This window comes from Lutra lutra, chromosome 16 (assembly GCF_902655055.1).
Source record: "Lutra lutra chromosome 16, mLutLut1.2, whole genome shotgun sequence".
NCBI classification, from domain to species: Eukaryota; Metazoa; Chordata; class Mammalia; order Carnivora; family Mustelidae; genus Lutra; species Lutra lutra.
Window position 1 is genome coordinate 24,835,724 of NC_062293.1, and position 26,412 is coordinate 24,862,135.

A 26,412-nucleotide genomic window follows, 5' to 3' on the forward strand; every position below is an offset into this window, starting at 1 on the left:
TTTTCTCCTGTGTCCTCCAGGTCTCCAGTTTGAAGGACCAGAGGCCCCCATCTATGAGGCAAGTCTCCTTCCCAGCCCCCTTTTGCACTTGGCATCACTGCCCACGCCCCGTCCCCAGTGGTGGCCAGTCTCGGATTTTGACAGAGTGCTCATCCAGATTCAGTATCTACCATGAGTCCAAGGTGGGGAGAGTGGGGAGGGATGCCTCCAGAAGGCATGATTTTTCCGGCCGTGTGAGTGGCCAGAGCTCCAAGGAGGACTTCCAGAAACCCAGGTCAGTGCAGAGGCTGCTGCTTTTGCTGCAGGAAGAAGCTGTCGCCACAGCCCTGGCTCGGGTGCCTGTCGCCTCCATCGGGTTTAGCGCCAGCCAGCAACACGGGGGCTGTGTGCCCTTGCCTTTCGTTCCTGCTTAATGTAGCTCCGAATCCAGCCCTTGTGCATAGAGCAGATGGGGTGGGGGGAGGCAAAGTGCAACCAGAACCCTAATATAAAAAGGAGTCTGGGAGATGTAGTTTTAGTTTTTCCACTCTGCACACCAGAGGTTGGAGTGGGTGATGAGTCTGTACCTGAATTATTTTATATGCATCATGATATACTTAACCGCTGTTCTCCCCAACTAGAATATAAGCTTCTTGAAGGTGGGGAGTTAATTTTATTCACTACTCTTTTCCCAGGACCTATAATTTGCATCTCAGAAAACACCTGTTGGCTGACCGAAGTGTTTTCAGCAGGTGTGGGGGAACCCACTGTACTTTTCATAAAAATACCCGGCTGCCCAGAGGACAAGAAGGCAGGAGAGGAGATGGGCTTTAGGGAGTAGCAGTGGGATGGAGAGAGGGGACCAGTTCTAGCTACATGTTGAAGGTAGACGCGACGGACTCATGCAGAGCGGGAATGACCTCCATTAGGGACCGCAACAGTTAAATGGATGAAGGTACCTTTTACAAGGCAGGGGGAACCGGGAAGAGGGTGACAAACAGGTGTATAGAGAAAAATCAGTGGTTCGGTTGTGAAGACTTCAGGTGCCTCTGGCACTCCTAGCGGAGCAATCGGCCAGGCAGTTGGATCTTGAGAGGAGAGCTGGAGACACACATTTAAGCCATTAGCATATGAATGGTATTTCAAGCCGCCACCTCTAGTGAGAAGGTGTTGAATAGGAAGAGAAAAAGGGCACGAAACCAAACCCGGAAAAACTGCATTGGGAGGTTAGACAGAGGCGGAGGAGGAAGTCGGAAATCAAAAGGAGTAGCCAGCAGGAGTAAGGAGAAATCTAGAAGAATGGGATCCTGTAATCCAAGACCTAAGAGACCAGTGGCCTTTGAACACACGAGTCCCCAGGACTTGGTTGTCCTTCTCTGGGGACAGAGCAGCAAACGGCTTTGGCACCAGACCCCAGCTCCCAGGGACGCTAGGGGGCGCCTCCTCCCCGCCCCCTGCTGGCCATCCTGGGTATGTGCCTTCCCTCGCATTTAGCGTCTTTCTGCCTCACCGGCCTTAGGTCACCCTGACCGCTTCTCTGGGGACACTGAACACCCTCGCTGACATCCCAGACAGTGTGGTGCAGGGCAGAGGCCAGAAGCGGCTGACCATTTCGACCAGTGACCGGAAGCTTTTGAATTTCATCCTCCAGCACGTGACTTATACCAGCACCGTGTACCAGCACCGCAGGGTGGATGTGGGTGAGAGCCTGTCCTAAGCAAAATGCTTAGGGAGTGGGAAAACACCACTGGGCCTTCTCAAAGTTTCATCCTCCAGGAAGCCTGCCAGCATTTAGGATTCTTCACTTACTCTTGTTTCCAACCGTAGACGTCCAACTTCTCAATTACTGTCCCCAACATTACTCCCATGCTGCCACTGACCCTATAGCGTGACTTGAAGAAAATGCATTTCCCTGTGAGGGCAGATCCTTTGTGCTCTGCACCTGGAAACCAGCTGGCTCCATTCCCCATTATCCGTAGCTCTCAGAGCTGAAGACTTCAGCTGTGAGAGAGGAGGGACCCAGTCTGTGCATCAATATCTCGTCCTGGGCATTAACAGAAAAAGAGGGATGTGGGGGAATTAAATCATTCTTTTCTCTTTTCACTAGCTACCCAGGATGCATTCCCAGGACACCAGCAGAAAAATGAAACACAGGATAGATTATGCATGACCATGAACTAAAGAGAGCACCCTTTCTACTTATAGATTCCCAAACATCTCCCTTCACCAAATGACCCTGTGAGATAAAACAGGGCGGGTGGTGGTACACTGGTTTTGTAGCTGGAGAAGGAGAGTAAGTGATTTACCCAAGGCATTTCGAATTTGTGTGGAATCCCTGCTCAGGGGCCATGGTGATCTCTGTATCTTTCCAATTTGAGTATTTGTGCTGCCGAAGCAAGCACTGATTTACCCAAGTAGTTCAGATAATAAATGGCAAAGTCAAACTTATTCCAGGCCCTCCGATTCGAAGCCTACTCTACCCCACCAGACTCTCACAGTGGAAGAAATTCGAGTTAAGGAGCATTCAGCAGGAGGCACCTGGCTGCCTCAGTCAAGAGTCAGCAGTTGACTCTTGTTCTCAGGGTTATGAGTTCAAATCCCATGTTGGGCATGGAGATTATTTAATTAAAAAAAAAAAAAAGCACTCAGCCAGTTACCCCATGTTGGGCATGGAGATTATTTAATTTAAAAAAAAAAAAAAAAGCACTCAGCCAGTTACCCCAGGGACACACAACAAGTCAAGGGCCAGAATGCTGTCAACTCAGTGGGGTCTCATTCCAGGCAGGACATTTCTTTACAGAGCCTTCACTCCCTGCTGCAGATCGTCTACCTTGGGGCAGTATGGAAAGTGACCTAGACTCCGTGTTGCCCTCCTTGACCTTATTTCTCCCTCCAGTGAGTCTGGAGTCTGAGTCCTCAGTGGTCAAGTTTCCAGTGACCATCCGCTATCCTGTCATCCCCAAGTTATACGACCCCGGACCAGGTAAGGCCCTGGCTCCTGGGGGGTGCAGGGTGGGGTCTTGTCGAGCTAGTTGGTGAAACTCAGAAGAGATCAGCTCTTGAGGCCAAGGAGGAGAGTTGATGAAAATAACCGCTCTGATAGGATTCTTGACAAAAATTAGAAAAATTAGAAAAAAATTAGAAAATTAGAAAAAATTAGAAAATTAGAAAAATTAGAAAAAAATTCTAATATTCTCATATTTCTTAATTGTATTTAATTTATTATGTGGTTGTGCTTATTCTGGAAAAAAACCAACAATTATAACATCTTAATAAGTAATAGTAATAAACACAGAGCGGTATTGGACAATGGCTAGATAATATCGATGGAATCGAATCGGAAACCCAGAGAATGATACGTTGGAGTTGTACCCTGTGAGAAAGGTAGCTTTCCAAATTAAAGGGTGCGGAGATGGATGATCCAAGAAGTCACATGGGACAACTGCGTTGATAAAGGAAGATAAAAAGATCAATCTATCTTATAGCTCACACCAAGACAAATTCCAAACTGATCAACTATCTCTTATATATTTTTTTAAAGATTTTATTTATTTATTTGGCAGAGAGGCAGGCAGAGAGAGAGGGGGAAGCAGGCTCCCCCCCGAGCAGAGAGCCTGATGTGGGGCTCGGTCCCAGGACCCTGGGATCATGGCCTGAGCCGAAGGCAGAAGCTTTAACCCACTGAGCCACCCAGGTGCCCCAACTATCTCATATTTTTAAGTGCTAGAAAAAAAACAAAACCCATGCAGTTTATTTTTTAAATTTTTTTAAAAAGATTTTATTTATTTATTTATTTGTCAGCATGAGAGACAGCGCACAAGCAGGCAGAGTGGCAGGCAAAGGCAGAGAAGCAGGCTCCCTGCCGAGCAAAGAGCCCGATGCGGGACTTCATCCCAGGACCCTGGGATCATGACCTGAGCCGAAGGCAACAGCTTAACCGACTGAGCCACCAACGCGTCCCAAACATGTGCAGTTTAAAAAAAAAAAACCCAAGGGGCGCCTGGGTGGCTCAGTCGGTTAAGCTGTTGCCTTCAGCTCAGGTCATGATCCCAGGGTCCTGGGATCAAGTCCCGAGTCGGGCTCTCTGCTCAGCAGGGAGCCTGCTCCCTCCTCTCTCTCTGCCTGCCTCTCTACTTGTGATCTCTCTCTCTGTCAAATAAATAAAATAAATAAAATCTTTAAAAAAAAAAAACCCAAAAACTCAGAGTATAAGACCTTTCTAAATATGACATAAAGCACAAAGACCAGGGGGCCCCTGGTTGTCTTAGTCGTTAAGTGTCTGCCTTCGGCTCAGGTCATGATCCCAGGGTCCTGGGCAGGGTCCCGGGATTGAGCCCCACATCAGGCTCCCTGCTTAGCTGGAAGCCTACTTCTTTCTTTCCCATCCCCCTGCTGGTCTTCCCTCTCTCGATGTCTCTCTCTGTCAAATAAATAAATAAAATCTTAAAAAATAAAACAAACCAAAAACACAAAGACCAGAAAGAGAAGACTACACACATAAAATACATAAAAATTTTAAATGCTATTTGGGCAGAAACCCACCAAAAGCAAAGGCAAATGACAAAGAACAAATTGGGGAAAAAAATATCTTCAACACACGTTAAAGTCAAAGGTGTACTTTTTTTTTTAAGATTTTATTTATTTATTTGACAGAGATCACAAGCAGGCAGAGAGGCAGGCTGAGAGAGAGGAGGAAGCAGGCTCCCCACAGAGCAGAGAGCCTGATGTGGGGCTCGATCCCAGGACCCTGAGATCATGACCTGAGCCAAAGGCAGAGGCTTTAACCCACTGAGCCACCCAGGTGCCCCCAAAGGTGTACTTTTACTTGAAATCACCTGTGAATCCATAAGACAGTTAATAGGCTTGTGTGCCTGGCTGACTCGGTCAGTAGCGCTTGCACCTCGTGATCTGGGGATTGGGAGTTCAAGCCCCACCTTGGGTGTAGAGAGTACTTAAATAAGTAAATGTTTTTAAAGATTTTATTTATTTATTTATCAGGGAGAGAGAGCATGAGCAGAGGGAGCAGCAGGTAGAGGGAGAAGCAGGCTCCCCACCAAGCAAGGAGCCCGATGGGGGACTAGATCCCAGGGATCATGACCTGAGCCAAAGGCAGATGGCTTAACTGACTGAGCCACCCAGGCATCCCAAATAAGTCAATGTGTTTGTTTTTGTTTAAACCACCTAAACAACACAAAACAAAAAGCCAAACACCTAGTAAGCCAATGGAAAAATGCACAGTTGGCAACAGATGAAATTCAACAGTACTTTTTGCTGTTAGTATATATGCTCAGTCTCATACTAAAAAAAGTGCAAATGAAAAATACATTCATTATCAGAAAGTACTGGACAAGGAGTGGGGAGGGGCAGGCATTCTTACAAACTCCTGCTGGGAAATGGAAATGGGCACAGCCTTTCCGGAGGTAATTTGGCAATACCGATCAACATTTGGAATGTGCATTCCCTTTGGCCCAGCAATTGTACTTCTACAAATTATCATACAGATATTTATATCTGTGTGAAATGATGTCTGTTCGAGGTTCTTTACTGCAGCATTGTTTGCAAGCACAAAAACCTTAGAAGTGGGATGCACCGATCAGATCAACTGTGGTCCATCTGTATAATGAAATTCTGTGCAGAGGCATTCAGAAGGAGGGAGGAGAAAACACAGGGGAAGGCTTTTTTAAATACTGACACAAAATGAGAGAGGGAAGAGGAAGCTATTGTTTCCGTAAAAAGAAAGAGGAGGAAGAATATATATATGCCATTGCTTGAACATTCTTATTTTAAATCATTTTTGGAGTTCTCTGTTATTTTCTGTCTGTCCGGAGTGGGTACATCTGTATACAGGAGATTCATTGGCTGTCGTTCATGCTAATTTCCTTTAAGTGCTCTGTAATTTTTGTGGGTGAGCTCATCATGAGTAGGAGGTTGTGCTTGTTTGTTTTCTCTCCCCCTTCTCTCTCCTGGCTCCTTCCCATCTCACAGCTTTAGCCTTGGATCTGATCCCTGTCTCCTCAGCCTTCTGGTCTACCTTCTGATATTGGAGGCTCGGGATTCCTTCTCATGGTGATATCGGAGTTATGAAAGAGCCCGTTGCTGGGCCTGAGGATGGCTTGGCACAGGTCGTGGCTGTGAAGTGATGTCATTTCTGTTTGCACCTGGAGGTGCGTGCAGGGGTGTTCTGGGGTTCCTTGCCTGGCAGGTAGTGGTGAGGGGTGGAGGGTGTGCCACCTAGCTCTAGTCCATGACTTCTAGCAAAAAGCCTGGTTCTGGACCCACACATTGCGTGAGATATCTTAATTCCATTACCCTTCAGAATCAGCGTCCTCTGTTACTTCTTTTTTTTTTTTTTAATATTTTATTTATTTGACAGAGATCACAAGTAGGCAGAGAGGCAGGCAGAGAGAGAGAGGAGAAAGCAGGCTCCCAGCTGAGCAGAGAGCCTGATGTGGGGCTCGATCCCAGGACCCTGGGATCATGAGCTGAGCCAAAGGCAGAGGCTTTAACCCACTGAAACACCCAGGCGCCCCTCCTCTGTTACTTCTGATCCCAGAATGCAGGAGGTCCCAGCTCTGCTCACTGATCTTTATTTTTATTCCTTGGAAGTAATGGTTATTTTCGTGCATTGTTCTATCTTTGTATTTTTATCGTTGCTGTATATTTGGAAAAAAAATAGGGACTCTCAAACAGAAAGCTACACCACCAACTTAGCCAGGAGCCCCCCAATCTTGACTACATCCTCTAGTAATTCACGCTCCTGGTTCTCTCTTTACTGTAACAAAAGAACCCAACTTGGCATGTGGCCCAAGAAAAGGGAGGACATAATTCACTTGGACACAATTTACTTGACTCTTCCCGCTGGTCATTTTTCCCTCATGCCCTCAGCCCCCCGGGGGAGCTGCTGTAATGGTACAACAGGTATTAAAAAGAAGATTCTGGAAGGACTTCTGATTTCTGTCATTCTGAGAAGGAGCTCTGCGGTGGTGTTCTGGAGCACTCGCCCACAAGCCACTGGTAGGGTTGTGGCTTTCAGCCGGCATTAACTCCCAACAGAGCCCACCCCACCCAGACATCCCACAGCCTCGGTCAGCGGGCGTGCCTCCACGTTTGGTGAATAAACCCCCAAAACACACCACAGCTCCAGCTGATTCATATGAAGCCTTTTCTGCAGAAAAGCTGTTCCTTTTCTAAATTTTTATATTGATCACATGCCTGGAGCTGGACTATCTGGTCCAGACTTTCCACTCTCCAAGTAGACCTTCTTCCACGGATGTCTGCCTGAGCAGGGAGACCAAGTGTGCTTCTCTCTAGGAGTGCAGCTGATGACGGGGCGCAGGTCTCAAGTCCTTTAGATCTTTTCTCCCCTCCCCCGACCCTGATCTTGAACCCCCTGATGGGCAGAGCTCTGTGCCTCTCCATTCCTAGTATTAACACGACAGCAGGATCCAAATAGTTTTGGTAAGACAGAGCATTCACACTGATGGGAGGAGATGGTATAGTCAAGCCAACAGAACCAGGGAAAGAAATTCTAGAAGACACATGCAATTTCAACAAGCTGGCTGTGTTTTAAATACATTTATTTTCTGTTACGACTAACAAACTCTTACCAAGTGCTGTATACGAGAGGCACAAGGACGTGGCATAAAGAAATCACCAGAACAGCTCAAGTCAAGTCAGTGAGGCTTCCCAAAAGGCAGAGCTCTGACACCCCACCCTTTCTCGTCCAGAGAGGAAGCTCAGAGACCTGGTGACGGTTGCCACCAAAACCTTCCTCCGTCCCCACAAGCTCATGACCATGCTCCGGAGCCTTCGTAAGTACTACCCAGATTTGACAGTGATCGTGGCCGATGACAGCAAGGAGCCCCTGAAGATTAATGACAACCATGTGGAATATTACCTCATGCCCTTCGGGAAGGTACATACCGCCCACATGGGGAGGTGTCTGGGTCCCGGGAAAGAAGGCCCTGGAGTCAGGTTCTGCCCCAGATGGGGACGCTTGAGTGGCTTTCCCAGAATGGCATGATGCCGGAGCAGAGGGGATCGGACTTTCCTCTGTGTCCCTTCACCGACTCCAAGTTCACAGGGAAATCGGACCACCCTCATGTTTCTGCATGAATGAAGTGGTTAATCTGTCTTTGGTACGGACATTAATTGAGGTCCTTCTACGTGACTTGAGGTGTCTGACATTCTAGGGATTCCTGACATGCAGAGAAACTTGTGATCCCTAGGATTCCTTCCAGGCTAGAGGCTGTCTCTCTCTCTCTCTCTCCCGCACACACACCCTCTTTCCTCCAGGACACACAGGAAATGGATATTATACAAACTGTAACTCCCCACCCTCCATCACCTTCCAGGCACCATCAGGGGAAATGGAAGGAGAGCCACAGAGACTCGGGTGAAAAAGGACTTCCATCCTTCCACACTGGTCCTAGGACCAAGGGAGAACTTCCTAGCCTTTCCCCGCCTCAGCCTTTGATTCAGGGAGTCACTGTCCTTCCTCCCATGTCTCTGAGACACGAGCTCCCTTGAACTCAGTGGTTTTCAACTGCTGTTTGGGGTGCAGCCTGGCGGTGGGGAATTTATTTTATTTTATTTTTTTCTTTAAAGATTTTATTTATTTGACAGAAGAGAGAGAGAGCTCACAAGTAGGCAGAGAGGCAGGCAGAGAAGAGAGGGAGAAGCAGGCTCCCCGATGAGCAGAAAGCCCAATGCGGGGCTCGATCCCATGACCCTGAGATCATGACCTGAGCCGAAGGCAGAGGCTTAACCCACTGAGCCACCCAGGCGCCCCCCCTGGAAAGCTCCCAGGTGATTCTAAAATGTGGCCGGGGACGGCAACCTCTGATCTGACCTCATTCCACCCGCAGGGTTGGTTTGCTGGTAGGAACCTGGCCATCTCTCAGGTCACCACCAAATACGTTCTCTGGGTGGATGACGATTTCCTCTTCAACAACGACACCAAGATTGAGGTGCTGGTGGATGTCCTCGAGAAAACAGAATTGGACGTGGTAAGGGAGAGTGGCCAATTTCATCCCAGTTGCAACCTGTAGAGCCGGTCAGGAGAGGGAAGGGGAAGAGGAGGGGGAGGGTCGGGGGAGGGGCTGGGGCAGGAGAGGAATAAGCTGGCACAGCTCGATGGGAATCAGGAGCTGTGTGGTTTCGGCTTCTGCCTCCAAATTTTCTTTTCTTTGGGCAAATTACATCCCCCCACCACCACATTAACCCTCGTTCTGTCTTTAAAATGGTGTGTTGATGTAAAAAAAAAAAAATGCAAATGGTACAAAGTTCTAAAAAGCACACATCGCCCTCATGACATTTAAAAAAGAAGAAAGAGAAGAATGAGAACATCAAAAGTCATTTGCTTCATAGAAAAGAAAAAGGCAGCTACAGTTAATAATAGTGTATTGTATTCTTGAAATCTGTGAAGAGAACAGATCTTCAGTCTTCTGGCCGCGGGCACAATGGTTACAATGCAGGTGATGGATATGGTAATTAGCTTGATTGCGGTGGTTTCACAATGTCTACACATATCAAAACATCAAACCCTACACCTTAAATATGTAGGATTAAAAATATATGTACAATTTTAATGTGTCAAAGAGAGCTCAATAAAAGCTGTTTCTAAAAAAAAAGAAAAAAACAGGAAATAGATAAGAAAATCAGTGGCATTGGGATCACAGTTCTCTCTTCCAGGAGGACAGTCCCCAAGACATCTGTATTGACTAAGATGTCTCCTGGCTAGGGGTGCCTGGGTAGCTCAGTTGTTAAAAGTCCGCCTTTGGCTCAGGTCGTGATCCCAGGGTGCTGGGATCGAACCCCACATCGGGCTCCCTGCTCAGCGGGAAGCCTGCTTCTCCCTCTCCCACTCCCCCTGCTTGTGTTCCCTTTCTCGCTGTCTCTATCAAATAAATAAAACCTTAAAAAAACAACAACAAGAAAAGACCAGGGTATCTCCTGGCTACTCTTCCAGAGAACAGATCACAGTACATCAGTGGAGTAGAAAGCAGAACTCTTGTCGTGTGAAAATCCAAGCTGGCCCTTAACTTGGCTTCCAGGGTCCTCCTGGGCCAGCCTCCTTCCCTCGGTGCTGTGCTGTCCTCACGGTCCTCGGCTGTGTCACCGGAAGAAAGGGGGAGAAAACATGAAGGACAAGCATTTGCCTTTGCAGAATGTGTGAGAAGTTGCAGACATCCCTTCTAACTCACATCCCTTCAGCCAGGACTTAGACACATGGGAAGTGGGGAAGAGTCCGTCTTTACTGGTGTAGCTGGCTCTCTTCATTTAGTCCACTTACAACTCGGAGGGTCTCTTTGCTAAAGAAAGAAGGAAGGAACTAGTGACGGGGGTACTAAGGGCCACCCTAGAGGATTATGAGGGTTCAGGACTCATCCTGTTGTGCTGGGGCTCACACGTAGAAATGCACAGATCTTCCGTGAGCGTGTGGACAGACAGCTCAGGGAGGAGAGCCAGGAGCAGAGGAGTGGGAGGAAGGCAGCTTGAGACACACGGCACACGGCTTGTTGCAAGAAGCCCGGCCGTGGGGACTCCACAAAAGGACCCGTGTGCACGCAGGCTGCTGCTTGTCGGCACGCAAACACTGCTCCTCCTTGTGAAAGGGAGTGACCTACCTTCTGGAAAGAGCGAACTTGCTGTCGGGTGAGTGGAGCAGAGTCGTGTGCCCTTTGGACTGGGCGCTTTCTGCTCCTACCAAGGAGATTTTCTGCGGTGAGCAGGATGAAAAGATCAAGGGACCCAGCCGTGGTGTTTGAAAGACTGTGGCCACAACAGCAACAAGAGAGTATCCAAGGACTAGTATGGAGGGTAGATACAGAACAGGTGTGATTCTTGTTGTAACTCAGGTTCATTCCAGGAAGGCTTCCTGGCAGAGGCAACGTGGATATCAAGTCTATGTTCTCTAACATGCGTTTCTCTGCCCACCGGTTAGGTAGGTGGCAGTGTACTTGGAAATGTGTTCCAGTTTAAGCTGTTGCTGGAGAAGAGTCAGAATGGGGACTGTCTTCACCGGAGGCCAGGCTCTTTCGGACCCCTGGATGGCTTCCCCCACTGCGTGGTGACCAGTGGCGTTGTCAACTTCTTCCTGGCCCACACGGAGCGGCTCCAGAGAGTTGGCTTCGACCCCCGCCTACAGCGGGTGGCTCACTCAGGTGGGGACAAGCTGAGTGGGGAAGGTGGTGGCCCGTGGACTAACCTCAGGTGTTTGTCCTTTCCAAGAGCCACGAGTCACTGATCATGGTCGTTGCCGGCAACAGTGGGCTCTTCTCCCTTTCCCCCAACGAGGGAGCTTAGGGTCTCTCTTGCCTCCCTTCTTCCTCTCACTGTGATTTCTTATCTCCCGTCTGCTGCTCCCATGTGAGACACCCTTCCCCTGCAGCTCTGTCCCCTCCCTCACTCCCCTCCGATTCCCTCAGTTCTGGAGTTTGCTGTTCTGGGTCTCTCTGCCTCTCTGGCCGCACCTCGGAGAAATGTGGTTACTTATTTCCTTCCCACTCATCAGCCTGGGCAGGGGGCTTTGCCTGACGCTCAACTTCCCCGTGGGTACACACCGCCCCCTTCCCCACCTGCCTCTCCCCCCAGACCTGGAATATGGCCCCGGGGTCTCTGGCTGAAGCTTACGCTCTCCCTCTCTTGGCAGAGTTCTTTATTGACGGGCTTGGGAGCTTGCTCGTGGGGTCATGTCCAGAAGTGATCATAGGTCACCAGGCCAGGTCTCCAGTGACCGACCAGGAGCTGGCCGCTCTGGAGAAGACCTACAGCACATTCCGGACCAACACCAAGGAACAGGTCCAGTTCAAGCTGGCACTCCACTACTTCAAGAACCATCTCCAGTGCTCTTCATGAAGGCTCCTGGGCATCGGAAAAGCTCTAGGCTTACTGGGGTTGAGTACCTAAGACAGTGGAACTGGGGGTGGGACACCTCATGAGACAAGGCTGTTGAGGACAAGCCAGTGGGTGGGGCAGGGGGTGGGGCTCAGTTACTACAAATACTCATCAGAGGCTCATTAGAAATGGACCAGTCCCTGAGAAAGGCAACAGAAGCCCATCGTTATTTGTATGATGCAGTACTGTTTATGGAACACCTGCACATCCCCTATTGGATCTCCTGCAAAAGAGTAGAGTATGGGTTGGCTCCCTTAGTCATTCCTTAGGAATGGCTGTGGGGTTTTTGAGGGTTATTTGGGAGGGATGATATCGTAGTCAGAAATATCCACTCTAGGGGCACCTGGGTGGCTCAGTGGGTTAAAGCCTCTGCCTTCGGCTCAGGTCATGATCACAGGGTCCTGGGATCAAGCTCTGTATCGGGCTCCCTGCTCAGCTGGAAGCCTGCTTCTCCCTCTCTCACTCCCCCTGCTTGTGTTTCCTCTCTCTCTGTGTCTCTCTGTGTCAAATAAATAAATAAAATCTTTAAAAAAATTTTGAATTGGGTCTGCAAAGCAAGTCTCTGTGGATGGCTGGACTTCAGACATCACACTCAGGAGCTGACGACGTGTCCCTTACACCATGTGACAGGAGCTGAGACAGCCAGCCTTCAACCAGGAAAAAAAAGCAACATATGCACAAAGAGGAGCTGAAATGAGAGCCTCCTGACAGCCTGGTTCTTTCCTGAGGTCTGGCTACAGTCCTGCCCTGGGATTTTGTGAAACACTATACCCTTATAATTCTTCCTTTTTGCTTAACCTAATTTGAGTTGGCTCCTGTTACTTATAACCACAGTGTTCCGAATAATACAACCATTCTGTGTGTCTGCCTGTTTTCAAAACAGGAAAGCGTAACTAAAAAGTTTTCTCCTTGGGTGGTTTGGAAGCAAAAATCAGGAAACAGACGATAAGAGCCACACGGACCTCCGTCCAGTCTTGCATTTCAGTCACAAACCCAGCAGCCCGGATCAGGTCAACAACAGAGGTTTCCTTCCAGGACACTGCAGGACAGTGAAGTATCACTTCCAGGGAAGTGACACTAAAGGACAGTGAAGTCATCCTTCCTGAGACTCTGGCCAAACCCCAAATTCCAGGACAAGTTGGTGTAAATCATTGTACGGGCCTCCAGGTGGAGCTCGAGCCTGCTCTCACTGTCTCCCCTCCACCGGCTCATTCCACATACCCTGCTCAGGAAAGGAAAATTGCTTCTGGGACTTTCAGCAAAGAGGGAACTGCAGGCCACCAGGCATGTGTGGGTGTGTCTGTTTCACGTGGCCGGAAGTGGAAATGGGACCGGGATCAGCTTTCTTCTGGATATTCTCTCCTCCACCCGGGAAGGTCCTGCCCCAACTGTTAGTTATCTGGATTTATTTATTTATTTGACAGAGAGCACAAGTGGGAGAGGGGCAGAGGGAGATGGAGAAAGAAACTCAAGAGGACTCTGGTGCTGAGCGCATAGCCGGAGGCGGGGCTCGATCTCACGAGCCTGAGATCAGGACCTGAACTGAAACCAAGAGTCAGAAGCTTAACTGTGCCACCCAGGTGCCCCGTTTTTGATTTTTCAGTATATATTTTTCAATATATACCGAAAGTATATATAAGCCGCTATGAAAAGATTATCTATTAGAATGCTTTTACCTACAAGTACCAGAGACTTGACCCAAGTTTAAACTTGTGTTGAACAGTCTCAGGTGGGATAAAGAGGCAGGGCAGACCACAGGTGTGCTAAGATCAGGAGGAAGATCAGGGATTCCAAGCCTGGCAAGAGGAGGGGGTGCCTTGCTCAGCCCATCTGGCAGTTCCAGGTTCTTCTGTCAAGGAGGGGTGCCCTTGTCCACTATCGTCCACATCCCCATCTGAGTGGTCCTGGGGCAGGGTGACCCTTCTGTGGCCTGTCAAAGCTTTATCTGCCCACTTCCTGTTAGTGCCCTTCACGTGCCCAGGAATGGCCGTGAGATAAAACTCACTGGAAGTTATCAGTAAGATTTTTAAGGGAATTGAATTGCTAATGAAATTTTGTTAGCAGTTCCTTAAAACTTAAGAGGTTTTTCTGTCATTTCCAGTCAATTTCAGAAATCTTCCCTAGACATAGTCTTTGAGACTGGGAAACCCATTCTGGTAACCCCAGGAGGCACCTTGGGTGCCTCCTTTACCCTCTGGCACTCAGTTAAATGGCTTCTGCCTTGAGGCTGTTCAAAACCTTCCTCTGAAGGACAAAGAGACTGTAATTGGCTCTTTGCTCCCAGGCTTTTCCTCTTTGTGCGCAGAAAATAATGAATACATCACAATGTAAATAGGCTGGGGTTTTTTTTGCTTAACCTGGTCTCCTGCTAAGTCTCCTGTCTCCGTTGGTGCTTTTTCTTGGGGTAGAGAATTAAGCTCTTCTGGACCTGCAAGGCTCCAAATTACAGGACTTCCAGGAAGCTAGGATTTCAAGCCACTCTTAAAGAAACCATATTACACCTCCTTTAAAACAGGGCACTTTCAGCCTGAAGCTTGTCTTCCTTATAGGACCATCCTAAAGACTACTGCAGGAAATCACTAACATGCCAGCACGCTGATTTTTCCTACCAGTTCTCATTCCTGATATTCTAGAGTCTTGATAGGCACATAGTCTGTTCTGGACACCAGTAAGTTTCAGAATCACCCGTTTCCCAGTTGGTCGCTGTCTCTACCCCATCTCTTCCTCTCAACCGTATATCGAATGACCTTCATAGGAGTCATATCTGAATGCAGCTTTTTCTTTTTCTTTTTTTTTTAATTTATTTTTATTTACTTTTATTTTTATTTATTTTTCAAAGATTATTTATTTATTTATTTGACAGACAGAGATCACAAACAGGCAGAGAGGCAGGCAGAGAGAGAGAGGAGGAAGCAGGCTCCCCGCCAAGCAGAGAGCCCGATGCGGGGCTCGATCCCAGGACCCTGGGATCATGACCGGAGCCAAAGGCAGAGGCTTTAACCCACTGAGCCAACCAGGTGCCCCTAAAATTTAGGTGTAAAGATTTTATTTATTTATTTGACAGAGAGAGAGGGCACAAACAGGGGGAGCGTCAGACAGAGGGAGAGGGAGAAGCAGGCTCTCCGCAAAGCTGGGAGCCCAACGCGGTGCTCGATCCCAGGACTCTGGGATCATGACCTGAACGAAGGGAGAGGCTTAACCTTCTGGGTCACTCAAGTGCCCTGGCTCTTCTTTTTCTTAATCCTTTGCCTAGATGCTCCAGCCGGCCTCATGCCCTTTAGCCTTCCTGCTCTGGCTTCAAACAAGTCTCCCATACAAAATGTATGTCTCTTATCCCACTTGAAATTTTACCAAGAGATTACCAAAGTTTTAATTATGTAACTGAATAATCTGTCCCTCTCCTATCCCGTGTGCTTGGCAAAGGATCCCAGCTCTCTGCATGCAAGGACACAGAAGGCATGACTCATAAAAGTAAAACAAAAGGATATATTTGATTTGGTTGAAATTAAACTAAAGCCTTCTGCCAATCAAAGGACACTATTAAGAAAGTGAAAAGAAGGGGCGCCTGGGTGGCTCAGTCGTTAAGCATCTGCCTTCAGCTTGGGTCATGTTCCCATGGTCCTGGGATCGAGCCCCGCATCGGACTCCCCGCTGGGCAAGAAGCCTGCTTTCCCTCTCCCACTCCCCCTGCTTGTGTTCCTGTTCTCATTGGCAAATAAATAAATAAAATGTTAAAAAAAAAAAGAAAGAAATAAAAGCTACAGACTGGGAAAAGAAAAGATCTGTAGGGCGTCTGGGTGGCTCAGTGGGTTAAGCCGCTGCCTCAGGTCATGATCTCGGAGTCCTGGGATCGAGCCCTGCATCGGTCTCTCTGCTCAGCAGGGAGCCTGCTTCCTCCTCTCTCTGCCTGCCTCTCTGCCTGCTTGTGATCTCTCTGTCAAATAAATAAATAAAATCTTTAAAAAAAAAAAAAGAAAAAAAGATCTGTAATACAAATATTTGGCAAAAGGATGCATATCCCAGATATACAAAGAATTCCTATAAATCAATAAGATAAGGGCAGTTGTTCTAAATGGGCAAAATACTTGAAGAAGCACTTAGAAAAGAAGACATCCAAATGGCTAGGGAGCATGTAAAAAAGAGCTTCAACATCATTAGCTGTCAGGGAAATGGTTTGTGCTTACTTTATGTAAATGACATCTCAATAAAATACCATTTAATTAGATTTTTGTTCTATTATGGAACAATCTTCAAGATCCAGTGCTAAGTGAGTAAAACAAAGTGCGGAACAGTGTTTCTACTTTTTTTTTTTTTTAAAGACTTTATTTATTTATTTGACAGAGATCACAAGTAAGCAGGGGGTTGCGGGGGCGGGAAAGCAGGCTCCCTGCTGAGCAGAGAGCCCAGTGCGGACTTGATCCTAGGATCCTGGGATCATGACCTGAGCTGAAGGCAGCGGCTTTAACCCACTGAGCCACCCAGGTGCCCCCAGTGTTTCTACTTTTTTAAAAGAAAAGGAATATGGGGTGCCTGGCTGGCTCAGTGAGTGAAGCATAAGACTCCTGATCTCAGGGTTGTGAGTTCAATCCCCACGTTGGGCATAAGGCTTACTTTTTATAAAAGGTGGGAAAAAGAAAGGAGTATGCATATTCATGTATATTTGTGTAAGGATAAAATATCTCTAGAAGGAGAGCATCAGAAATTGCCTCTGAGAGCAGAAAATGATAGTCAAGGGGTGCCTGGGTGGCTCTGTCCTTCGGACGTCTGCTCTCAGCTCAGGGCATAATCCTAGGGTCCTAGGATGGAGTCTCACGTCAGGCTCCCTGCTCAGTGAGGAGCCTGCTTCTGCCTCTCTCTCTGCTGCTCCCCCTGCTTGCACTCATTCTCTCTCTCTCTCTCTGTCAAATAAATAAATAAAATCTTTTTTTTTTTTAAGATTTAAATTTATTTGACAGACAGAGATCATAAGTAGGCAGAGAGAGAGGAGAAAGCAGGCTCTCCACGGAGCAGAGAGCCCGATGCGGGGCTCCATCCCAGTACCCTGGGACCATGACCTGAGCCGAAGGCAGAGGCTTTAACCCACTGAGCCACCCAGGCACCCCATAAATAAAATCTTTTAAAAAGTTATAGTCAAGGGGCCCCTGGGTGGCTCAGTGGGTTAAAGCCTCTGCCTTCGGCTCAGGTCATGGTCCCAGGGTACTGGGATGGAGCCCCGCATCGGGCTCTCTGCTCCATGGAGAGCCTGCTTCCTCCTCTCTGCCTGTTTCTCTGCCTACTTGTGATCTCTGTCTGTCAAATAAATAAATAAAATCTTAAAAAAAAATTATAGTCAAGAAGTTTTGTTTGTGCATTTCCTTTTATACCTTGTGAATTTTGTATTGTGCTCATGTATTACCCACGTAATACTTTAAACTTTTTAAGGAAAGAAGAAACAAGGTGTTTGTTTTTTTTTAAGAAACAAGGTTTTTAAGTAACATGTCATTGTTATATTAAGCACAAAAGCAGAACATAAAATTTTACAATGAAGACTACATAAAAATGGATTTTAAAACAGAAAGTGGAAAAAAAAAAATCAAGTGTCAAAGGTGCTTGTTGGGGAGGGCCTGGCTGGCTCAGCCAGAAGAGCGTGGAACTCTTGATTTCAGGTACGTGGGTTGGAGCCCCACATTGGGTGGAGAGATTACTAAAGAAAATAAACTTTTTAAAAAAGTGTTTGTTGGAATTGTAGTTATTTAAAATTCTGCTGTGCTGTATTTTCTACATTTTCCATAGTAAATGCTTCACCTTTATAATCTGAAAAGATAAAATAATTATTTTAAGAGGAGAAAGTGAAAACTTTCAAAAAAAAAGGATAAAATGTAGATGCTGTTTTGTTCAAAGAAAGTAAGCAGCCAGATTGCCCCGTCAGAGCCTCTGTAATGCCAAGCCCAGAGCAGGGGGCAGGGCGGGATGCTCAGAGACGCAGGGTCTCACGTGTCACCTGGCACAAGGTGGCGCTTATGGCTTGTCTGGCATAGCTCGGGCTCCCAAGGCAAAGTAGTGGATTTGTGGCACATGTCGTCTGTCCTGTGTGGCAAAGACACAGAGCAAGGTTGATTCTATTGCAGCTAGCTGTGAGCAGTATCAGCATGGATAAAGGAAACTGACTTGGATTTGACGGTGAACCTGAATTCTTTCCACTTCACTCAAAGCATTACTGTACCTATTGTCCCATTCGCTAACCATTTACAGGCTCACAGGAAACGGGAGAATATCTTGAAACTCCCTAATCCCGGACTTGAGCTATCTTTTCTTTTTCTTTTTTTTAAAAATTTTATTTATTTATTTGACAGAGATCACAAGCAGGCAGAAAAGCAGGCGGGGGATGGGGAAATGGGCTCCCCATTGAACAGAGAGCTTGATGCGGGGCTCCATCCTAGGACTCCAGGATCATGACCTGAGCCGAAGGCAGAGGCTTCAACCCACTGAGCCACCCAAGCGCCCCTTGAGCTGTCTTTTCTTAACCTCTGACCTCATTAAACTTTCTGGGCCACCCTGTGCCTCTGTTCAGCCCTCAATCCCGGGTGGCACCGCTGAAGCCAAGCAAACCCCGCCTCCCACAGAGCCCAGACTTCCCCACGTGTGAGGAGCCCCCTTGTGGAGGCTGAGGGTCTGTACTCAGAGCCTTCATGGGATGCCATCTCTCGGGTGTCATGCATTACGGATTTATGTTAAAAGAAACGAGTGATGGGCACGCAGGGGGATTACATATTGTCTCTGTTTTCTCTGTTGTCTCAAATAACCAATGTGATGTTAAAAAGAATGTTCTTGGGGCACCTGGATGGCTCAGTCGTTGGGCGTCTGCCTTCAGCTCAGGTCGTGATCCCAGTGTCCTGGGATCGAGCCCTACATCAGGCTCCCTGCTCAGCAGGAAGCTTGCTTCTCCCTCTCCCACTCCCTCACTTGTGTTCCCTCTCTCGCTGTGTCTCTTTCTGTCAAGTAAATAAATAAAATCTTTAAAAAAAAAAAAAAAAGAATGTTCTTTCTCCCTCCTGAGTTCTGGTATGGCACTAGCCACATTTATAAATCAGCCAGTCCTGGGCCTTGACCCCAGAGCAATTCACAGTCCAACCAAAGGGGACATGGGGAGGGAGGAAGGGAGAGACTGAGCCACAGAACACAAACACCTATAACTCTAGCAAGTAATGACAAGAGCTATCAAGGAGAGGATCCTTCTGCGTAACTTGAGGAATTCACGAGTGGGGATTTCAGTGAAGGGTCTCATTTGGGCGGGTAAGATGTTTCAAGCTGAGAAGATGGAGGAAACCCGAACCAGGAAGAACCAGGGAATGGGAGGAGGCAGAAATCTTCCTACTGGACAGAAGGAACTACCTCCTGTACACTTTCAAAGGGCATAATCACAATTCTTTAGGATTTTTACGTAGCTTCTGAAAAATTAATTTCAATACACCTTCACCGGTACAGAGCGCTTGTAAGAAGGAAATAGATGGGAAATGAGAGACTAAAGCCATTTGATATCAAGTCAATTCCATGTTGTTACTCCAGCCTAATGAAGAGACACCCTTATCTCACCATGGGAACGCAATGGGAGTTTGGTTCACTCCTCGAAATGGAAAAGCTTTAATGTTTCTTCTGACAATATACAAGAGTTATCAAATACTTTTTCAAGCAATACAGTAAATCATAAACTGTAAGAAAGGGGCCTCATAAATGTATTTCCCAGGGATATCTGTCCACAGCAGACCTTTTTGGATTTGAGCAAAGCAGGGTTTTTTTTTTTCTTTTTAAGATTTTATTTATTTGTTTGACAGAGATCACAAGTGGGGGGGGGGAGCAGGCTCCCTGCTGAGCAGAGAGCCCAATGTGCGGCTTGATCGCAGGACCCTGAGATCATGACCTGAGCTGAAGCCTGAGGCTTAACCCACTGAGCCACCCAGGCGCCCCCAAGCAGGTTGTTGACAGAAGAAAAGAAACAGATTCGGGTAATTTAAACAGGAACAGTACTCCTTGGAAGAAAGTCGGATAGCTCATAGCATGAGGGAGAGCAACTCAAGAAAACAGACAAGAACTAAGGGGACCTAAGCAACTAGGAACCCAGCCAAGGTCAGGATCCAGGGCAGTCTGATTAGGACCCAGCTTCTGCTGCCAGTGGAGATGGCACGGCTGCTGTCACTGCCCTTGAGACACTGGGTGTCACAGCTAACACGAGGAGCAGAACAAGTTCTAAAATGTCCCCATTTCTGGGCATCAGTCGCTTTGGATTCCAAGTCCAGCTGGCCAGGCTAAAGGACACACAGTCCCTTTGCTGTCACCCAGACCCACACCATGTTGGATCCCTCAAGAAAGGCAGCCAGTCAGATGTGATGGGACAAATAAATGACAAATGTCTATTACACATGTATGAAGTTTTTCTGTTTGTAGAAAAGTGGGACTTTGCTATGCATACTAACTGGTAAGTAGATTTTTGGTGTTGGTTCCATCTGGGTAGACCTGTCGCTCTTTTCATGTCAATACAATAAATCAATGTAGTCCTATACATCAAAATAATGTCAATACAATAAAAACTCATCCCCTAAATTCCTGCACAGTATTAATAATATAGATATTGTCAATATTTACTAAATCGATTTTCGCTTTTATATTCTCTTCTTTACCATTGTGAACATCACCGCTGAGAACATCCTTGAACACTTGGCACTGGTCCTCGTTGTCCTCTAGGATAAAGTTACAAAAGTGAAACTGCTGAGTCAAATCTTATAAAAGGTTAACTAGGCAGTTAACCTGGAAAACCCCTAAACGGTCTGAGAGGTCCCCCACTCACCAAGACCTACAGGTTGAAATGTACCACCCACCACCATAGTGTCCACTAAGGGTCTACAGAATGTTCTGGGTTTCCGCAGAAAGCCGTGGTTTCAAGTCCCACTAAAGGAACGCGGGTTTTGAACCGCCGTCCTGGCACGTGCCAACCCACTTCCCTCCCCGCTTGGCCACAGGGGCCACGCAAACAGCGTTTCGTGGAAATAAATAAATAAACGAGTCCGGAGCCCGGCTGCGTGCGCCTCGCCTTCCGCTCCCGGCAGGGGCCGCCGCCGCCGGCCGTCTCCGCCCCCAGCCGCCGTCCTCCCGGCTTCCCCGGGCGCAGGTCAGGACCTCGGGAGAAGAGCAGGAAGAGCGGCGACAAGAGGTGACACCCCGGCACTGGCCACATCAGGGCCGCGGCAGCCCTTGCTGTTTCCGCCCGCCCGAGCGGCCTCGGGTCCAGAGCGCCCAGCCCGGGCCGGGGGAACCGGGCCGCCGCCGCTGCCGCCGCCGCTCTGGAAAGGCTGTTCAGCGCGCCATGTGGCTTGAGAAGCCTCCCGGCCGCTTCAAGCCGCCAGCAGGTCCCATGGTGTAATGGTTAGCACTCTGGACTTTGAATCCAGCGATCCGAGTTCAAATCTCGGTGGGACCTCTTCGAATCTTTTGGTTCTACAATTACTGTTTTGAGGACTTCTGGCGGCGGCGGCCACTTCGGGCTGTGCAATTACCCCCGTGACCTAAGGGATCGTGGTTTAGGGTCCCTCCTCCTCTCTTGTTTAGGTCCGGCCTGTGAGTCGAAGTGCGCATGCGTGAGAGTTCGGGCGGAAAAGTGTTGGTGGAGACCGAGAGTGATTTTACCTTGAAAAGGAGCGCGGAGGAAGCCGAGCGAACGCGGTGAGCCTGCTTTGGACCGCAGCCTTCAGGACTCCGACACCTCCCTCCTGCTGCTGGGAGTCCCTTCTTCCTATTGGCTGATGTGCAGAGTGCGATCAGTTATTCCTTTATCAACCGGGAATGAAATGCTGGGCGGAGCCAAAGGGCGCGGGAAACAGTAGGAGGCTGGGGAGAGGAGAGTGTGTTTGGGGCCAGTCCGCCTGTGAGTCTAGGCGGTCAGATGGTGAAGTGGGTCTGATTCAGGCAGTAGGCAGTGAAGTTGTCCATGTGGATTCTTAAGGCCATGCCAGCCGGTCAGGGGATCTCCACACGCGGTTTCTCACCCGGTGGATGGGGTGTTGATCCTTTAGAGGGTAGGAATCTCTATGGGGTTCACCACAGGGCTGAGCACGTCTCCTGGAGAATCTGTCCAGGACTGGTGTTTTAGGTGCTGGCCAGCCGCTCCTGATTTGCAGGCAAGGGTGAGTCTCTGGGATGGAGGGGAAGAGGCGCGCCTGGAGTGCTGTCTTCTTTTGAGTTGTATCTGGGTTTTTTGAGAGCTCTCTGGCCCCCTGGGATGAGTGACGAGGGAGCCCATTGACGCATTTGTGATCTCCACACAGGGTGATTGGCACTGTGGCTCTACGTGCCCGCCCCTTGGGAGGATGCCATGGAAACAGGATGCTCGTTCCTCTTCCCCCTGAGCACTCCTCCTCCCCACCCCTCCGCCCCCATACACTGCAAATACGTTTGAATGGATTTGTGTGTATGAAAGATCCCAGCCTCGAAAATACGTAGGCATGAGAGGTGGGAGGGCTTGCTCTACCAGACATTAAAGGTTATTATCAGCTATAAACTATAGCAATTAAGATAGTGTGGTCCTGGTGCAGGAGAGACAAACATGCCAATGGCACATAAGGGGGTGGGCCGGATACAGCCCCACACGTATTTGGACAAATGATTCAGGACAAAGTAGCACAGCAGAGCAGGAGGGGAAAGAGTCTACTTTTCAAAAAATTATTCTGGGAGAATTGGGAGTCCAAATGGAAAAGTATGATATCAGATTCCTCCCAATTTACACTAAAGACAGAAATACATTCCATGTGAATCATAGACCTTAACAGGAAGGGAAAAGCAATAAAGCTTTTGGAAGAGAACATAAGAGAATATCTTTATGACCTCAGGGTAGGGAAAGTCCTCTTAAACAAGACGCAAAAAGTTCTAAAAGCTTAGTCTCCGTCACTATATTAATATGATACTCTGTTCTTCATATCAAAAAAACCCAGTAAGAAAGTGAAAAGGCAAGCCTCAAAATAAGAAAAGATATTTGTAATGCATGACCGCCAAAGAACTTGTAATAATCGGTAAGAATATAAAATTGCAATTTTTAAAAAATCAGTAAGAATAAAGACAACCTACTAGAAAAATAGCAAATACTTGAACTGGCACTGCACGAAAAAAGGAAATCCCAAATAACTGACATAGGGTCACCTGGTTTGGCTCAGTGGATAGAGCATGCAACTCTTGACCTTGAGGTTGTGAGTCCAAGTCCCAAGTTTGGTGTAGAGATTACTTAAAAGTAAAGTCTTAAGGATCACCTGGGTGGCTTAGTGGGTTAAGGCTCAGGCTCTTTGTTTTGGCTCAGTTGGTGATCTCAGGGGTTTTTTTCTTTTGTTTTTTGTTTTTTTTTTTTTTTTTTAAGATTTTATTTATTTATTTGACAGAGAGAGATCACAAGTAGGCAGAGAGGCAGGCAGAGAGAGAAGAAGGGAAGCAGGCTCCCCACTGAGCAGAGAGCCCAACACAGGGCTCGATCCCAGGACCCTGGGGTCATGACCCGAGCCAAAGGCAGAAGCTTTAACCCACTGAGCCACCCAGGTGCCCCCCTTTTTTAAAATAATTTTTAAATTTTTTTAATAAACATATAATGCATTATTAGCCCCAGGGGTACAGGTCTGTGAATCTCCAGGTTTACATACTTCACAGCACTCATCATAGCACATACCCTCCCCAATGTCCATAAGGATCTCAGGGTTTTGAGATGGAACCTCCTATAGGGCTCTGTGCTCAGCAGAGAGTGGGGGGGCATTCCTGCTTGAGTTTCTCTCTGCCCCTCCCCACCATGTGCTCTCTCTCTCTCTCTGTCAAATAAATAAATAAATAAATAATAAAACCTTTTAAAAAATAATTGATCTACATTTGAAAAGATGTAAAGCATCATTAATCATATCAAAATGCAAATTAAAATCTCAATGAAATACCACTATACACTCGCCAGAATGACAATGCTGACTCCTTTTAAGAGTAGAGAATAACGTGAACTCTGACGGGAATGTAAACTGGAGAAACTAATTTGATGTTAACTATTGAAACCGAAGATACTCATACCCTATAATCTAGCAATTTCAGTCTTGTACCTATATCCGCAGAAAGGTGGGCATGTATAAGAGTGGTTTTGGCAACACGATAGCCAAAAATGGGAAAGAGTTCAAATGTCCAGCAGTAGAATGGATAAATAATTTATTGTAAGGCCATACGAAAGTATATTATACAGCAACAAAATGGATGAGTCTTCTTTTTTTTTTTTTTAAAGATTTTATTTATTTATTTGAGAGAGAGACAGTGAGAGAGAACATGAGCGAGAAGGTCAGAGAGAGAAGCAGACTCCCCGTGGAGCTGGGAGCCTGATGCGGGACTCGATCCCGGGACTCCAGGATCATGACCTGAGCCAAAGGCAGTCATCCAACCAACTGAGCCACCCAGGCATCCCAGGATGAGTCTTCTTTTTAAAAAAGTATTGAGCAAAAGAAGGCAGATACAAAGGAGTAAATAATATATGACTCCATTTATATAAAATTGCTAAACAGGCAAAAATAACTACTGTATATTGTTTAGAACTGTAAACTTAGACGGTACAACTATCAGGCAAAGCAAAAATTCCCATGTGAGTGAGGATATCCAGTATCTCTGGAGAAGAGAGAGGGCCATGACTGGAAAAGGGTCAACAACAGTCTTCTGGGGGTAGTGGTATTATTATTATTTTTTAAAGTAATCTCTATGCCCAGTGCAGGGCTTGAACTCAGGATCCCAAGAGTAAGAGTCATGTGCTCTCTTGACAGAGCCAGCCAGATACCCAGTACTGTTATTATTTTATTTCTTGTCCTGGGTGGAGGTTACGTAGCTTATTCACGACAAAAATTTGTTAAAATGCACATTATGGTGGGGCGCCTGGGTGCCTCAGTGGGTTAAAGCCTCTGCCTTCGGCTCGGGTCATGATCCCAGAGTCCTGGGATCGAGCCCCGCATCGGGCTCTCTGCTTGGCGGGGAGCCTGCTTCTCCGTCTCTCTCTGCCTGCCTCTCTGCCTGCTTGTGATCTCTGTCTGTCAAATAAATAAATAAAATCTTTAAAAAAAAAAGTTTGTTGGGGCACCTGGGTGGCTCAGTGGGTTAAAGCCTCTGCCTTCGGCTCAGGTCATGATCCCTGGGTCCTGGGATCGAGCCCCGCATCGGGCTCTCTGCTTGGCGGGGAGCCTGCTTCCCTTCTTCTCTCTCTGCCTGCTTGTGATCTCTGTCTGTCAAATAAATAAATAAAATCTTAAAAAAAAAAAAAGTTTGTCCACAGACTGGGGAGTCAGGATAGAGATCCTCTACCCTGAGCCAGCCCAAGGGCATTCTAAGGATCAGGTTCAATCCTGGGCATTGCAGAAGAACACTGATGAATATCACCCCGTCACTAGCTGTCTGGGTGCATTTGGGTAAGCAATTCGGATGTTCTGAAATCGTAACTGTGGTGATGGAAAGGTTAACTAAACTTATCGTGATAATCATTTCACAATTCACATGTAAAACACATCACTTTCTTGTACACCTTAAACTTATATGATCGTACATGTCAATTACATCCCAATAAATCTGGGAAGAAATATTAGGAGCCTCATTTGTAAAGGAAAAGGGAAACAGCGGTGCCTTTTGCATAGCAGTGGGGGCAGGAACTAGTAAAATCGTAAGCAAAAGTTGTCTTCTCTGCACCTGAGCCAAGATAGGCTCTATAATGGTAACTGCTAGAAAGAATCAGAATAGTGAGGACTACAGAAGCTCAGGTTCCTGAGAAAAGAAACACCTGCTTTTGTGGGGGAGGAAAACAAAACTTGAAGGGTAGCAACAGAGGCAGGGAATGAGAACCTGTGGGTGGAAGTTAGAGCTGCAGTAGGAAGAACTTTCTAACAATTCCTGCTGTCCATCCACAGAACAGGCTGAGGAATTCTGATCGTCTCATGCTTGGAAGTCTTCTGGGGGTGCTCGAAGGTCATTGTCACCGAGAGGTGTGGGATGATTTCTAAAGCTTGGTCCCGATCTACTAAATAGATTTCATAACTCACTAACTTCAGTAAAATCACTACATTGATTTCATAATTCTTGTCTCTTAACCCACAGTTAGGAAAACATTTACAAACTTGCCACTCCCACCTCAGCCCACTCCGTCCTTCCCCTCCTCGGTCCAGATTCTCTGAGAGCCTCTCCACATTTCTATCTCTTTCTATCCCTCATAGCTCAGGAAAGAACCTCTCTCTCCTCCAACAGCCTCCCAAGGCCTTTATTCCCAGAAGGGTTCGCCCAAAGGCAGCAGTTTCCAGAAGGTAGTGTCTGTCCTATGTTGTCATTGACCAGAGTCACCAGGAGAGGGCAGAGGGCCAAGCCACCAGGGAAGCCAGGTCTGTGCCTTGCCTGGCCTCTCTCTCCCTCATGCTTGATTCCCAGAGTTGTCCGTTTATTATCTTCTTTGTCTATTCGTTGTTGCCTGAGATAATGTGTATACAACACTTATCACAATGCCAGACACATACAAAGTCTATAAATTATGGG

The 26,412-nt window shown here is 47.4% G+C and overlaps 1 protein-coding gene, 1 long non-coding RNA gene and 2 other non-coding genes across 5 annotated transcripts in view; 3 read left to right on the forward strand and 1 right to left on the reverse strand.

The window, feature by feature from the left end:
• Positions 1 to 12,355, forward strand: part of B4GALNT2 (beta-1,4-N-acetyl-galactosaminyltransferase 2) — a 44,895-nt gene extending 32,540 nt beyond the window's left edge. For both annotated transcript variants that reach the window (XM_047706595.1, XM_047706593.1), the window contains exons 5-11: positions 21 to 58; positions 1,499 to 1,679; positions 2,876 to 2,962; positions 7,707 to 7,894; positions 8,847 to 8,987; positions 10,925 to 11,144; positions 11,633 to 12,355. In XM_047706595.1, the coding sequence (XP_047562551.1) occupies positions 21 to 58; positions 1,499 to 1,679; positions 2,876 to 2,962; positions 7,707 to 7,894; positions 8,847 to 8,987; positions 10,925 to 11,144; positions 11,633 to 11,838 (1,061 nt within the window). In that variant the 3' untranslated portion in view covers positions 11,839 to 12,355. The remainder of the gene's footprint in view (positions 1 to 20; positions 59 to 1,498; positions 1,680 to 2,875; positions 2,963 to 7,706; positions 7,895 to 8,846; positions 8,988 to 10,924; positions 11,145 to 11,632) is intronic.
• LOC125088234 (U6 spliceosomal RNA) lies at positions 2,278 to 2,381 on the reverse strand. The gene has a single exon (XR_007123633.1). It is a non-coding gene; the product is annotated as a U6 spliceosomal RNA (small nuclear RNA).
• On the forward strand, positions 4,542 to 4,939 carry LOC125086934 (uncharacterized). The gene is made up of 2 exons (XR_007123311.1): positions 4,542 to 4,591; positions 4,793 to 4,939. It is a non-coding gene; the product is annotated as an uncharacterized LOC125086934 (long non-coding RNA).
• Positions 12,356 to 21,256: 8,901 nt separating the features above from the next.
• Positions 21,257 to 21,328, forward strand: TRNAQ-UUG (transfer RNA glutamine (anticodon UUG)). Its single transcript has one exon. It is a non-coding gene; the product is annotated as a tRNA-Gln (tRNA).
• Positions 21,329 to 26,412: the final 5,084 nt, after the last annotated feature.